At 42.6% G+C, this 16,049-nt stretch overlaps 5 protein-coding genes across 5 annotated transcripts; 2 read left to right on the forward strand and 3 right to left on the reverse strand.

Annotated features, from left to right (window-relative positions):
* Window positions 1-25: 25 nt before the first annotated feature.
* On the reverse strand, window positions 26-2,098 carry SAMD00019534_094890 (hypothetical protein; the record flags this gene model as incomplete). The annotated part of the gene is made up of 1 exon (XM_012895414.1): window positions 26-2,098. One exon carries the CDS (start codon window positions 2,096-2,098, stop codon window positions 26-28), a length of 2,073 nt encoding a protein of 690 aa, XP_012750868.1.
* Window positions 2,099-4,735: 2,637 nt separating this feature from the next.
* On the forward strand, window positions 4,736-6,838 carry SAMD00019534_094900 (hypothetical protein; the record flags this gene model as incomplete). Its single annotated transcript, XM_012895415.1, has 1 exon — window positions 4,736-6,838. The coding sequence occupies one exon, from the start codon at window positions 4,736-4,738 to the stop codon at window positions 6,836-6,838; it is 2,103 nt and encodes a 700-aa protein (XP_012750869.1).
* Window positions 6,839-7,718: 880 nt separating this feature from the next.
* On the reverse strand, window positions 7,719-8,574 carry SAMD00019534_094910 (hypothetical protein; the record flags this gene model as incomplete). Its single annotated transcript, XM_012895416.1, has 2 exons — window positions 7,719-8,370; window positions 8,432-8,574. 2 exons carry the CDS (start codon window positions 8,572-8,574, stop codon window positions 7,719-7,721), a joined length of 795 nt encoding a protein of 264 aa, XP_012750870.1.
* A 550-nt stretch (window positions 8,575-9,124) lies between these two features.
* Window positions 9,125-9,951, reverse strand: SAMD00019534_094920 (hypothetical protein; the record flags this gene model as incomplete). Its single annotated transcript, XM_012895417.1, has 3 exons — window positions 9,125-9,330; window positions 9,406-9,603; window positions 9,675-9,951. 3 exons carry the CDS (start codon window positions 9,949-9,951, stop codon window positions 9,125-9,127), a joined length of 681 nt encoding a protein of 226 aa, XP_012750871.1.
* A 4,693-nt stretch (window positions 9,952-14,644) lies between these two features.
* Window positions 14,645-15,992, forward strand: SAMD00019534_094930 (hypothetical protein; the record flags this gene model as incomplete). Its single annotated transcript, XM_012895418.1, has 4 exons — window positions 14,645-14,887; window positions 14,956-15,187; window positions 15,271-15,693; window positions 15,916-15,992. Coding segments are annotated over 4 exons (975 nt in total), but the record flags the coding sequence as incomplete, so codon positions are not given.
* Window positions 15,993-16,049: the final 57 nt, after the last annotated feature.

Genomic DNA, 16,049 nt, shown 5'->3' on the forward strand with positions numbered 1-16,049 from the left:
ATCGGATTATATAGACTCTTACAACTTATATAATAACTTCATTTAGATTACGTGTCCTTGTGTCGACTTTGGTCTTCACAAAGGTATCCAGAAACTCATCTTTAGCCATCGTCTTGTTGTTGTTGGTGTTGTCCAATTCCTTGTTATTGTTGTTCTCTCTCTTTGGTCTTTTTGCTTCTGTTGTCTTTGTAGCATTGGATGATGATGATGGTGATGATGATAATGATTGTTGTTGACTGAGAATGTTGAGTCTTTGGACAATGTCATTTATACTGATCATGACCATGTTGTAGAATTCTGCATCGGTCAGTGCGTGAATGTTCTGTGGAATGGACTCGTTGTCGTCCAGTTTGTAATTGGGCAAAGTGTCCAACTTGTTGCTGATCTCTGCCATCACTATACGCAACTGCATGAATCGAGCCAATGCCACCGTGATGTCCTGGTTGGACAGCTCCACCTTGCCAAAGTCCAAATGATTCAAAAGTGACAGATTGGCGAGCTCATCATGCAGCACTTGAAGATCTTGTCTCGTGTCTGTGATCATCGAGTCCAGGTTGAAGAATGTTGATGAGGTGGGCTGCTGTGCCTGGTCGTCCTGAGCCTGGGCCTGGGCCTGAGCCTCCCTCTCCAACTCATCAAGTGTCCTCTGTTTGTCGAGCAGCAGCATCTCCTTCTCAATATGCAGGAAAGAGATGTAGTGCACGATCTTGTCCAATGCAGCCTTGTGTGTCTCCTTGTCCTTGTACTGTATAACCGAGACGATGTCGCAAATGTCGTGCAGGTGTGACGCGAGGTGATTGTGTGAGAGACCATTCCTGACCGCCTCGACAAACTTGTATATGGCCTTCTTGAGGTTGTCTAATGGCTTTTGTAGCTTGCTCTGCGTCATTGCGTACTTGCAGAGGTACTTGTATCGCATCATTGTGAACATGCCGATAATCTGCGGGAGGATGCGCTGCTCTGCCTCGGCCGAGGTGTCACGCTGAACCTTGGAGTGGCCGTACAGGATTTCAAAGAACTGAACGGTGGCCAGCGCGTACGACATCTCATTGTCGATGTACTTCTCGACCTTCTTGTAGAGCTCCTCGTCCGGGTCTATCCTGATGCCAATGTACTTGGGCTTCGTCTTTGCCACGCCCTTGGCCTTCAAAAGAATGATCCTCAGTCCAACGGCGCTGTGGTGCAGCAACAACTTGTCTTTGTGCGTGAGGTTGGGTATCGTGTCCAATGTGTTGATGTAGGAGCCAACATAGCCACTGCCGAATCGGGCCACATCGCGCGGCAGGTCGTCATACATGCGGTCGTAGTGGCGCTGTGGGTCAAACTCGTGAAGCAGCGAGTCGATCTGCTCCTCCAGCAGTCTCGAGTCGCCCTCGTCAACGTTGGCCATCTGGCCGCGCTTTTGCAAAAGGTCCTTGAGCTCAAACACGTTCTCCAGTCGCTGTTTGAGTATCTTTGAGAGTGCTGGCGTGTCGATGTTGTTGTGGAAGAGCACCAGTCCGACAAACTCCTCGACGCGCTTTATCCAGGCATTGAGATGCTCAGGGGTGTGTTTGTCCAGGTCGAACGAAAGCAGCGGCAGAGACCTTTCCATCAGGCGCCTGTTGCGGAATGACTCCCTAACAAAGTGGACAAAGTGCACACGGGTGGTGAGATGGCAGACATGCTCGTGGATGATCGTCAGGAGCGTCACATCCGGGCGATGCTCCAAGTACTCGTAGATGCCTCGCTTGCGACACTCTAGCAGATAGAGTATTGACTTGGCCGTCCTCTCAATATCCATCTGTATGAAATCAAAGAGCATTCTTGATCTTCCCTTCTTTACAAAGATTTCATCTTCTCCATTTTCTTTGTGCTTTGTAACTGATTGTTCTTGTTGTTGTTGACGTTTTTGTAGTAGTGGTTTTGGTTGTTGTTGTTGCTGTTGCTGTTGTTGTTGTGGTTGTTGATGTTGTTGTTGTTGTTGTTGTTGTTGCTTTTGTTGTAGCTTTAGTTGTTGTGCTTGTTTCTTATTTACGCTGCTGTGATGGTTGTAAAGATTGGTTTTGTGGATGATGTTGTCGCCGACGTAATACAATGGTGAGCTGTGTTGACGCATAACAGTGATGTGTCTAGTTTGCAACAACAACGACTTTGATAATGGAGTCGATATTGATGTTAACTTTATATATGATCTTCCAATATTAAGAGATGATCTTGTTTGTAACATCTTATATCTATATATCTATCTCACTGATCGTATAATATCTGTTTGATTGATTGATGACCTGTCAAATTGAAAACAATACAGAAAACGACAAGTAATTCTGACTTGGTGATTCTCCAAAACACACGAGTCTGGACTTGATGAAACTACAAAGTGGCACCCTTTGGAATCTATTCAATCACTTCATTCAATCAATAATTTATTTAGATAATAAGATGGAGATATTACCAAACATTTCAATCAAATATATTTGAATTATTAATACCAGAGGATGATTGTACTAGTAGTACTAGTAGTAGTATAATGAATTTTGGAATTGATATTATTAGTTTGGGATATTATAATGTATTGAATAGATTGATACTATTGAATTGTTTGTTGGTGGATCCGTCGATAGAGTTCGTCTACTACAACTATTACTACTATTCAGTCCAATGAAGGATATTCGAACCATCCATCATCTATTCAATCATTGTCCACGAGCCAAGCATCTGGATTGAATCACCAACCTTAGTTTGAGTGGATACTTTGACAAGCCACTTGAATCAGTCTTTGGCCTCAACTTGATGAACTCATCGATCACATACTTAAACCTGGGAACACAATTCAATCAAGTGATCAACCCAGGAGTGCTTCCATTATCGCTCCAACATTTAGAATGTGGTCACATTTTCAATCAGAAGCTGGAGCCCAACTCACTGCCAGACTCACTGACCGAGTTGAGACTGGGACCATCATTTGAGCAGACACTAAACAATCTTCCAACAAGTCTTGTCATACTGGAGATATCAACTGTGAGCTCGATCAAATGATGCACACTCCCTCCATCACTTCGTGGACTGATGTTGTTAAAGTCACTTGTATGTAAGTCTGACAAGTCAGGAATGGTGTTAACCAGTCAAGATGGTCAATCGATACCAACACATAACAATCATTTGGATTGGCTAGCAATTGGATATAACATTGATGTACTAGACAAAGAGTTACACATCACAAAGAAACAAATAATCAAGCATTTGTTCACCAACTATCCAAATGTGATTGATTTCAACATCATATTCCTATTGCCAGATAGCAAGACTCAATGTGTTACATTGCGCAATGTATCAACAATTAATACTGGCAGTCTTCATCCATGGTGTCGAATCACTGGAGAGGATATGGATCAAAGGAATCAACCACTTCAGCATACAATCACATTCCAAACTATTGACCTCTCAACAGTCCCTATCACCCCTGCAAACTCTATAGTCGACAGACCATCATGGTGGTCATGGCAGTTGACATCCGCTTTAACATTTTTGCAATACTACCTGTACTCTTTGTTGGGCATTATTTATGGAGCAGGAAATAAAAGATCGATCCAAGAACACTCATTCATTCTTTGATTCAATCTCAAAATTTCAACTTGAACACTTTAACACTCTCAAAATTGATGATGAACTCAAGTATCATAAAGTACGAGTTTAGTTGATAATGGACGGATGGTGAAAGTCCAGGTCCAATTATTTGTTTGATTTAGGCTCTATGGAGGGGGTTATAACCGCTCTCTCCACTCGACTTGTAGATTGGGTTGTTGGCCACTGAGTCACTGATAGGGGCCTCGGCTGTGTGGTTGGATCCCTGCATATACAAGGTCGAGTTGGAGGAGGCCACGTATCCCTGAGAGATAGATGTGCATCCAAAGCTGCTTGGTGAACCCAAACTAGTGAGTGATTCTAAAAAAGGGAAGAACAATAATATGTTAGTGAGTTTGAATGTGTTTCATTCTGTCTGGATTGGAGCAGCCTACTGAATAAAGTCATAGTTTGGTAAAGAGATTATAGGTTTAAGGAAAGAAAGGAAGGAAAGGTTATAATGATAGAAGTGGATAATAAATAATCACGAGGAGAGTAGGTGACGTGGAGTATAAGCATGTCATCCGTCAACTAATGGGTTTTGATTTTATTATTAATTATTATTATTATTTGTTTTTGTGTCACATCAACGAAAGGGCATATTTTGAGTTGTACAGTTGATCGATCACAAACTAGAGCTTGTACAAAAAGGGGCGATTCGATGAAATTCAACGGGCACAACCACAACTGTTTTGTGGTACGATGACGATCCAGATCGGTCAACGAACAAACGCTAATATTAAAATGTTAAAGATTCCTGACACTCGATCAACAGTGAACACAACTTATATGATATCAGCCGATCGACTCTCAATCACTAATAAACGAAGGGTCATATTGATGATCATCGAATGACCAATTTACAACTATAGATATTACTTCATATGATGAGTAAAGATAATTGATTGATTAATTAATTGTTTGATTGATTGAGTGGAGGAGGAGGAATGAGTCCAAAGTCATATAAATATAGGACACAAACCTCATTCATTAATTCATTCATTCATTGGATAACAAAATTATACTCTTCGCTTTAAATATGACAACTCCCGATTCATTAATTCGCCAATTTAATCATGGCAACATGCACTATCTTAAGTTTAAGGTGGAGTATAATAATAAGGAGGTTTATATGGTCCGTGATGGTGACTACCTGTCATTTGTAGACGAGTTGCCAGACCGTTTCATCCCAAGCCATGGCCGTGTGACCGACTGGAACAAGGCCTTTATCGCCGAGGTCAACCATGATCGTACATTCTCGCTGTTCTTTGCCGAGCATGGCACGCAGAGCAACATCGACGTCGGACCAGACAAGAAGTGGAGCCAGTACGCCACCAGGATCCCAGTCAACGGCCTCTCCCTCACCAACTACTACTGTAACGCCCATTTTGATGCTGGTGACCCTCTACGTTTCGCCCTCGACAACAACTGCTATGTGGTTGACAACTTTGATCGTATTATGGGATTGAAGGAGGTCTGGCACGGAGGAAGATGGGCCGCCATCGACAGTTCGACCGTTATCTTGACCGAGGTGATTGCCATGGAACCACCCAGCCCCACCGCTACCGAGGGAGACACTTCAGCAAGACTCAGGAGGTCCGACAAACCTGCCCTGGCCCCTGCCGACCAGGCCATCATGCTGAACTTTATCTCGGACTTTAATACCGTGCTCAAGACCCATGACTTTAACAAGGATGGCCGTATCGACAGGAACGAGTTGACCCAGGTACTCCTCAACTCTGGTACACCCTTTGACAAGGCCACCATCTCTGTCAACAACTTGTTCCGTGTGTTGGATCGTGACAACAACCAAGTCATCGATATGAATGATGTGTTGACCTACAACACTCGCTCAGGTGCAGTCCAGCAGCCAGGCCAATACCCCCAGCAACCCCAATACCCTCAGCAGGCGCCCCAGGGTCTGACCCCAACCGAGTCAGCGACTCTGCAAGGCATCATAACAAACTTTGGCTCATCTCTCCAGGTCTACGACACCAACAGAGATGGCAACATCGACAGGAATGAGTTGATCCAGGCATTCGTCCGTTCAAACTTGCCATATGACCAAGCCACCCAAGCCGTCAACAAGATCTTTGCTGCCCTGGATCGTGACAATAACGGTGTGATCAACATGACAGACATTCAACTCTACAGCCAGAACCCAATGTCATTTGCCCCAACAGCACCACAACAACCTCAACAATACCAACAGCCCATTCAACCAATGCAACCAACTCAGCCAGTCCAACAAGGCTTGACCCCTACCGAGTCCGAGATAATCAAAGGATTCATTGTCGACTTTAACAGCAAGCTCCAAACTTGTGACACCAACAGAGATGGAAACATTGATAGGAACGAGGTACTGCAGTCACTCCTCCGCACCAACACTCCATATGACCAGGCCAACCAGACAGTCAACAAGATCTTTGCCGCCTTGGATCGTGACAACAATGGTGTGATCAACATGAACGACATTCAGCTTTACTGTCAGAACCCAATGTCCTTTGCTCCTACTCTCCCGGACCGTGCTCCACAGTCTCAGTTTGTTCAACCAGGTCAGCCCCAACAGCCATATCAACAACCTTACCAACAGCCAATCCAACAGCCATCTCAACAGGTTGGACAAGGTCTGACACCCACCGAAGCAGCTATGGTCCAAGGATTCGTCACCAACTTTGGCGCCACTCTTCAGACTTGTGATACCAACAGAGATGGAATGATTGACAGGAATGAATTGACCCAGGTTCTCCTCCGTGCCAACACACCCTACGACATGGCCAACACCATGGTCAACAACATGTTCCGTGCCTTGGATCGTGACAACAATGGTGTCATCAACATGACTGATATCCAACTCTACAACCAGAGCCCATCTTCTGTGTCCACTCCACAGCCCCAGTACCCTCAACAGCCCCAGCAGCCACAGTACCCTCAACAGCAACAGTACCCTCAGCAACAGCCACAATACCCACAACCACAACAGCAACCAATACAAACTCAAGGATTGACTCCAACTGAGGCTGCCATGGTCCAGGGTTTCAAGACCAACTTCTCAGTCACTCTCCAGACTTGTGATACCAACAGAGATGGAATGATTGACAGGAATGAATTGACCCAGGTTCTCCTCCGTGCCAACACACCATATGACATGGCAACCACCATGGTCAACAACATGTTCCGTGCCTTGGATCGCGACAACAACGGTGTCATCACCATGTCTGATATTATGAATTAGGTTCCTTGAATTACAATAAAAAAATTATCAGTTAAATTGATCAATGAATATTGAATAAAATTATGGAAATGAGTTAAGGATTATAGATAGCCTGAATATTAATAGGATAAGCCCCTAGGAGTTATAGAACTCTACATTAGATCAAACAATAATGAGTTTGTCAAAAATATTCCATTTTGGTAGGTATAAAACTAGTATTATTTTTGTCATTCTCATCAAGCGCATGTGTTTTTTTTTTTTTTTTATTTTTTTTTATTCATATTTTACTCGGCCATTGGGATCAATGTTAATAAAAGTAGCAGATTGTGAAGTCTCTCTTTCATAACCCATTCTCTCTCCTTAATCGCATCATCAAGCGCATGTGGTCCAATGGTAGAATGTTTCCCTGCCACGGAAGCGATCCGAGTTCGATTCTCGGCATGCGCATTTTTTGACATTTTTTAAAAGCGGAAAGAGGAAAACGGCGTTGACCTGCGCGTCATGACATCAACAAATACTTGGTGGAAAACGGTGGTGAGAAAATTCAAAATCGACTTATAGATATAATCCCACCTCTTCACTGACGCCAATTTATTTGCAATAATAATAAACTTCCACTCTAGTCAAAAAAAAAAAAAAAAAAAAATCATGACATGAAATTGAATTGATTGAAAAAGGACATTACTTGAAATTGGCCACCGGTTTATTTATAAAACAACCTTTGAGACCGGGTCTCAACCATCAAGACTGGAATTTTGACCATTTCCATCTGGAATTCTCTTTCCAAACTCTGAAGAATGTTGATCGTTACCTACAACTTTTTCCTCAACTTTAAATTGTCTTTGCCAATTTCCAGAAGAATGTTAGCAATGACTCTCATATATATTCACCAGTATAATACTTACATTCTGTCTTTACAGTCAAAGATAAACTTGAACATTTCGTCACGCATGGCAAACACTAATTTGTAGGCCTCGAGGAGTTGCTCTTCATTGGTATAGCGAGCCAGGTCTACACAGCCCATGAAGAGAATATTCATATCTCCATTCTTGATCAATTTGGACAATTCTTGATGACTATTGATCTCGTTCAGAATATGGTCCCTCCACTCCTTCTCAAGGTGTTTGTCTGAATGAGTGACACAGAGCGCCATCTTGAGACCTTGATCTTTAAAGTAGACTTGATACCATAATATCGACTGGATATCTTGTTCATTGATGCCACCCTCAAAAGAGATGAACAGGATGAGACCGTTGAGGTAGGTCACCTCTTTGTCCAAGTTGTTGGCGATCATTGTCATGACCTTGGTATTGTCCCATTTTGGCTCCTCCTTTTGGTATGTCTCCCTAAACAGACCAGGCGTGGATATGAATCGAAGTGTGTAGTTCTGCACTTCAAAGTTCACCCTGTTGATCACGGAGAATGTTTGGCACTTTACCTCTGGAGGCTGATCACAGGATAACTTGGTGTATCTAGGTGAGTAGCATGGATCTTTAAGCACCTCAATTGTTGTATGTTGTCCACTACATGCTCTTCCTCCGAATATTATATTACTTTTGAGTTTAAGTTAAGTTAGTATTGTTCCTCTATTATTGTGATTTATGATACACTTACATGTCTGTTGTAATTATTAGTTCATTGTTATTATTCTGATGAACTAACTTTTGGATATCAATTATCTTGTCTTTGGATATTGGCTCTCTCTTCTTTGGAGTGAAGAAGTTGTTGTTGAAAGTCTTGGATGGTTGTGGAAACATATTATTATCGGATGATGGTTGTGGAGTTGGAGTGATGTCTGGTGTATTGTAATTATTGTTGTTATTATTGTTGTTGTGGTCGTCAAACTGATTTGATTGATTAGTCTGGGACGGGGCTGTTGTAGAAAATGACTTGTTTAAGTAAAGGAATGTCATTATTAGTTGATTGATTGATTGATTGTTTGTTTGTTTGAAGAGATAATAATAATAATTAATAAATACTTCCTTGAACAATTTGTTGGGAGGATAGACTACACTGGTCTATTCTAAACCTCTCCTGGATTGATGAGTCAAAGTTTCCAAATTAATTATTGGTGATGTGGTTTGATTTCCAATGGACTGATAAAGTATTACTCTCGCTGTTGACAACTTTGAACTTGAAGTTTGCTCCTTCCAATGAGTCCCACTGATCATCATCACTGAATTAATTATAATAATAATAATAATAATAATAATACATACAGCTGTTGTTGCTGATTGTTAATTTATGGATGTTAGTGTCAAGTAGTAGTGTGATGGATGGATTGGTGGATGGATGGAAGTTGAGTGATTAACTCCAGTCCTGTTCATCATCATCGTCCTGTGGAGTTGGCTTCTTCACTGGTTCGTCATCATCAATATCACCACGACGAGTTAGATTGTTGCTCCATGAGTTTAGCAACTGAGTGTCACCTGAGAAGTTGGAGATCTGGAGACCATCCATCTTGATAATACTCTCTGCAAACACTGAGTTTCCAATAGTCTTGATTCTAATCTCTGTTGTTGTTTGATTGGGTTTGAGTGAACGATTGATCGAGGTGATGAGAGAGGATGGGGGATGGGATAACTTACCATCACCAACCTTCAGATCCTTGTGGAGATTCTTCTCGGCGTCCAACCAGAACTCAAAGTGACCTGGCTTGATAGGGTGTAGTGACTGAAGCGAGTCATCATGGAAACCGATTGGCAAAGCCTTTCCAGTTCCAGATCCGATTGCTGCAGCCAAACCTTGGTGGTCTACCTTTTCCACCAACTTGGCCTCGACTCTATCTGTAAAGTATGATGGAGTGATTGTCAGTGATCATTCACCATCCCATTGCAATTGAGATGATGACACATACCAAACTTGTTGAGAAAACCTTTGTTGATGGCAGTGGCCCTTTGCATCTTTGGTGGGATCTCGATACCATCCCTAAAGTTCCTCTTGATAGTAGTGTCCACCTCTACTATTGCAGTGAAGAATCTTGTTGGCATTGTAGTATCATGTATTGATGGCTTTGTGTTTACAAACATCGAGTGCATCTTATACTTCCTTATGATGCCCTCAACAATGAATCCATCACCCTTGCACAATGCCTCCTTAGTCCATGGTCCTGCATAATTACTTGATGTACTCATTCTATATCTTATATATATGTTTGTATATCTATTGATGTGTTTGAATCAATGAATGTGAATGAATCAAATGAGATTGTCAAGCCATGACCATGGATAAATAAAGTGAAGTTGGCTTTTTGGTTCATAAGATATTATTTGAAATTTGGTGATTTCACCTTTTTCACAACATTCACTCAAACTACACCAACACTGTTTCAAACAAATACATAACATTCGAACAGATACATAATCACTATCACTCATTAATAATAATTGTATATTAATATAAGAGATGGCAGAGTTGTTGACATTGGATTATTCACAGAGCAATGGTGTCTCATTCGGTGCCAATGAGAAGAGTATGTATATGATTGATTGACAAGTGATTGAATGAATGAGTGATCTCAACTACTCACAATACAACATTAAACAACATTAATACAACAAACAGAGTCAATTGATCAATTCCTTGTTAATAAGGGTATTAGATCAAATAGGGATATATTGTTCACTGGTGTGTTTACTGATTTGAAGAAGAAGAAGGTCTGGGAGATTAATGCAAAGCAACAGGAGGAGGAGAGATTGATGGTGATAACATCATATCGCATTTATGTCTTTTCGAGCACTAATGGAAAGGTTGTAACTGATGGTCATCTACTCGATCTGGTCGAGTACGCACCAGCTGATGGCGGCGTCGACATCAAGTTCCGCACTTACGTCATTCATTACAGTGGCTCAACTATCAAGCTTGATGAGCTGGCTATCGCCATCAAGAAGATGTACTCTGCCAACTTCCCAGGCATGCAGGGTGGCGCTGTCTCGGCCAAGGAGATCGGACCATGCTTTGGCTTCTCAAGGACCTATCGTTGCGTCTCTGACTACCTCGGTGTGCCTGTGCGCGAGGATATCTGTTGGGAGATCGACAACCTGTTCGAGGCCAACAACATCAAGGATTTCAATCTCTCGGATTGGCCCGAGACTCCAACACCCGCCCAAGGCAAGGCAATGATCGAGGCACTCAAGTACAATCAATGGTTCGAGTCGATCATCGCCTACAACAACCCGAGCTGCAAGATAAGCAACGATGGCATACTCAGCTTGAACACCACGCTGCAGACCAACAAGAAGATTTAACAAGGTCGTGCTGCAGAACATCAGCGCACGCGAGAGCTGGATCACGCCCGAGACATGGATGACGTTGGCGCTCAACAACTATTTGCACACGATCGACCTTTCAAACAACGCCATCGAGGATCGCGGCACTCTTTCGCTGTGCAACGACTGGCTTGCCACAGTGGGCCACGAGATACAGAGTCTGAATCTGGCCAAGTGCTCGATCGGCAAGCAGGGTCTGCTGGCATTGTTCAAGTCGATGCGCGAGAACAAGTGGATCAGCAAGAACTTGAAGTTCCTGTCGATCAGCGGCAACAAGCTGGAAGACAGTGGTGCAGAGATGGTTGCTTTCTTGGCCGACGCAGTGTCGCTCAAACACTTTGAGATGTCGAACGTGTCGCTGGTTTGGTCCTCCATCCGTCCCAACAACATACAAAAGGCAAAGGAGACGAGGATGATCAACCGTCTCGACCTCTCACACAACAAGCTGACCGCCACCAGCAAGCAGGACTTTGCCGACCTGGCCTCATTCCTCCAGCTGGTCACCCCCAACTTGGCTGACTTTGATCTGAGCCACACGCAGCTTCCATCTTCGGCCATCGTCCAGGTGCTGTCGGCCGTGCCCAACCTGATGCGTCTCGACCTGAACGACAATGAGTTGGGCGAGGAGGGCATCCTCATCCTGGTGGACGCACTCATCCAGACCACGTTACCCAAGTTGAAGCATCTCTTTATCAATCGCAACATTGGACACTCCACACCAACAGACATCATCACCCAAACTCTCTCACTCACCAGAGTCACCCAGTCGCTTGCCGGTCGTCCATCCACCGGTGCCTCGGCTGCTGCCATCACCAACGCAGTGAAGGCACTTGTGCAGCTTATCTCGCCCGGGTCATTTGCCTTGTGTCCTCTCGAGACATTGTCGATCGCAGGCAGCAGCGCCGGTCGTCTAAAGGCCGACGTCATCCCCCTGGTGCAGGCAATGATGAAGAACGACACAATCACAGAGTTGGACATTAGTGGACATCACGCTGGCGACGACTTGGCCATTGCATTGGGTCGTATCATCCAGGTGAATCGCTCAATCAAGACACTGTACTGGGATGAGAACCTGACCACCACCGTTGGAATGGAGTACTTCTCTGTTGGTTTCAGACGCAACAAGACCATTCAGCACATGCCACTTCCTGTGCTGGACATTGGCGATGTGCTAAAGTTACCAGAGAACTCTGCCGCGATGCAATCGATCAAGGAGAGGCTGAGACTGGGTGACAGCACCACTGTACAGCAGCGAGTCACTCAGCTGGCATCAGAGATTCAGGCACAGATCATTCAGAACAATCTTAGAAAGATGATGGATAATATCAACCAACAAATGGCACGTAAGAGAAATGAGGCAGCAATATCAAAGTCAATGAAGACTGCGGCACAGGTCTCTGCTCCATCAACTCAGCAGACAACATCATCATCACCATCAGGAGAGTCCAGTCCATCAACCAAGCCTGCTACTACACCATCATCATCAAACAACAATGATGGTATGGAGGAAGTGCTCTAGATTGATAGTGGTTTAGTGATTGAGAATGGATGGATGTCATAGACAATAACAAAAATACATAGAAGACTTGCCAACGAATATTATTTGATTGATGTCCATTGACTTTTAATACCCACATTCAATCAATCAATCAATCAATTAATCAGGTGATCATTATTGACTTGACTTTTAAGGATATTGCCATATAAGTTGATTTGGACAAAGTTGTGTTTGTTGATGGATGGTCCATCTCAATCAATCAACACCTACTCGACCAATACACACACAGACATATACATTGAGTATAGATAGATGGAACATGGTATCAAAAGGTGGTCCACCAATCATGTTCTAATTGAGATTGATGACAACATGTACATATAACCATTTATGGTAAAAAGAGAAAGGAGGAGGAGGAGGTGGAGGATCACATCGTATAATAGTACTATTCAATGGAGTTGAAGTTACTGCCACCACCACTACTTTATCAAGTACATCACATCCATCTATAACCCATTAACAATCATGTGAATCGAATCGGAGTGGAGCTGTGATATGTACTACACATTTCGATCCATCCACTCACTCACCAATCTATGTTTCCAGTATCGAATCAATCAATCAAAGATAAACAACATCATCATCATCATAATCACATAGAGATGTCAATTTGATACCAAAAGAAGGGAAAGAAGGAAAGAGGAGCCACTGTTATTGTTGTTGTCGGTTATTGGTCCAATGCCATCAATCCAGTGACACTAATTATATATTATCAGGGGTGATCTCGCCCTCCTTCCACACACACTCTAACACACATACACAGTGCTCCATCAATACATCCACATCATCATCGTGATCAGTCAGTTGGGCAATATAAATATATTTATTTAATTAAATATATAAATAAATGTGATAGAGATAGATATATTATTAGGTGTTGCCATCAAGGACATCAACACAACCACCACCACTCTCAAGTTCACTGATCAAACCTACCTTCTACTTTTAGCTCACCAGTCAATCATTCATTCACGTGTGACTTACACACACACACACACAACCAGCTCATCATCAAATATATAAACATGAGAGAGAGATAATAACAATAACGTTCACTTCAAAGTAGACCAAGGTGGTTGGGTGGTTAGTGAGTGATACGTTGATCCATCAGTATTAATTAGTAGTAGTTGTTTGATGATCACTCAAGTTGCTGAGCAACTGCATTGGATGGGTTAACCCATCAGTCCATCCCTTCACTGTTGCGAGCCCCACACACGAACAATCAAACACATAACACGCTTGTCGAGAACATCACACATATATAACATCAAACAAACACAAACACACGAGTGGTTGTTGTTGCTGTTGATGCCAGGCCAACATGTTATATGTGTGTGTGGAGGTGTGTGGAGGTGAGCAACCGGTGCCATCCATCAAGTCATATATCTGTGGTATCAGGGATGATATGCGCGCACACGCACCCTGCGGAGAGATATCACAAGAATAGCCTGTTAAGGATAAGGTATCATCACATCCTTTGTTGGACCATCACACACTAACAACACGAGCAGTAGGCGCCGTAGCCAGCTGCAAGCAGTAGCAACAACAATAAACAACAACAACATTAACAACATCATCTGTTGCTCCACTTCCACACCCAAACTAACATCCATCCATCATCCAACCATCCATCACCAAACCAATCAACCAACCATCTAACCAAACAATCAATCAATCAATCAATCAATCAATCCATCACATTGGCTTCTCCTCCTTCTTTGTCAAGTTATCCATCCACAAGATACTTCCCATTAATCCAATATACATCTGTCCATCCACTCACCAACCATCATCCATCCAACAAACATCCAATCAATCAACCAAACAATCATTCTTCATATATTATCCTTCCATTAGGCATCCCCTTTAAAACTATATTTATATATTACCAAACGATCGTTTGACTTGGCCTGCCTTTTGGACCTCACCCCTCCCTCTTCTTCCATTCTCTCTCTTTCTCATTCTCTAATACTTAATAATATTTATTTCCAAACAAAAAAGATGGAGTCAACATCAACATATTCTCATGTGACCAACTACCACAATGACACTAGGAGTCCTGGATCACAGTTGGCAACACAGCATCCATTGTCCCCACCCAACCAAACACGAACTATTCTTTCTCTTCTACAGGATGGCAAGATGAACATTGCAGAGATCACTGCCAATCCAGACAATGCCAACGATTGTCTACTAAAGTCATTATTCCTATGTATCAATCAACTATTGGCTGTTGGTGATCAGGTAAGTTTTTAATTTTTTTTTTATTAATTTTAATTAATTATATTAATATTAATTATTTTTATTCTTAGGTACCAAACAATTATAATCAATTCCTTCCGGACAATATGAGATTGCCAATGATCACCATAGACCTATATATTGCCAGGATACTCAAGTACTCACCTTGTTCCAAGGAATGCTTCATCACTATATTAATGTACATTGATCGATTGATTACCAAGAGGAACTTTGTCGTCAACAGTTACAACATACATAGAATATTGATCACAAGCATCCTAGTGGCTGCCAAGTACTTAGATGGTAAGTTCATCAACTCCCACATTATTGGAATAATTCCACCGACTTACTAACCCTCAATCAATCAATCAATTAATTATTTCCAGATATATTTTATAACAATCATTTCTATTCACAAGTTGGTGGAGTGTCTGTTAAGGAGATCAATGTGATGGAGCTTGACTTTTTGAAGTTGTTGTCCTTTGATGTGAGCATCAAGCTGGAATCATTCGTACATTATGCCGCGGCAATGGAGTTGTACTGCAAGAAGATGCAGACTCAGCTGAACATGCAGTCACCAATCGCACTGCCAATCAGTATACCAAAGAATCTACTTCCACAACAGGATGATGATATCTCAAAAGGCAACAACAAGTCAAACAGCAACAGCAACAGCAGTAGCGGTAGTAACACAGACTCAAACAGCAGCAACAGCAGTAGTAGTACCAACAACAACAAAGACACATCTGTAAATAGCAAACCACTCAGCAAAGAGGCAGTAGGCAAGAGCGACCACACCAACAAACCATTCATTCATCAGCCAATATCTTCCTTTCGATACCAGCCACAACCCGATTGTGTTGCTTGAGGAGGTGTTTCACTCGATCTTCAACATCACACCCTCCTCTTCGTCGTCCTCATCCTCGAGCCACCACCATCATCACAAGGGAGCAACAACAAAGAAGAAGAAGTAGAGAGTCTGGATGAACCAAAACAGCGTCCATGCTCGCCCCCAGAATCCATCCATCCATTCATTCCATCAACGTCCAACCAACTATTTACATCAATCTTTATCATTACCATCGTCATCAACCTACCCCAAGGTGGGTAGGTCTGACATTCATTTAATACTATCCTTATTAAATATATCAGGTGGTTCCCTCCA

Source organism: Acytostelium subglobosum (assembly GCF_000787575.1).
Source record: "Acytostelium subglobosum LB1 DNA, scaffold: scaffold22, whole genome shotgun sequence".
NCBI lineage: Eukaryota > Evosea > Eumycetozoa > Acytosteliales > Acytosteliaceae > Acytostelium > Acytostelium subglobosum.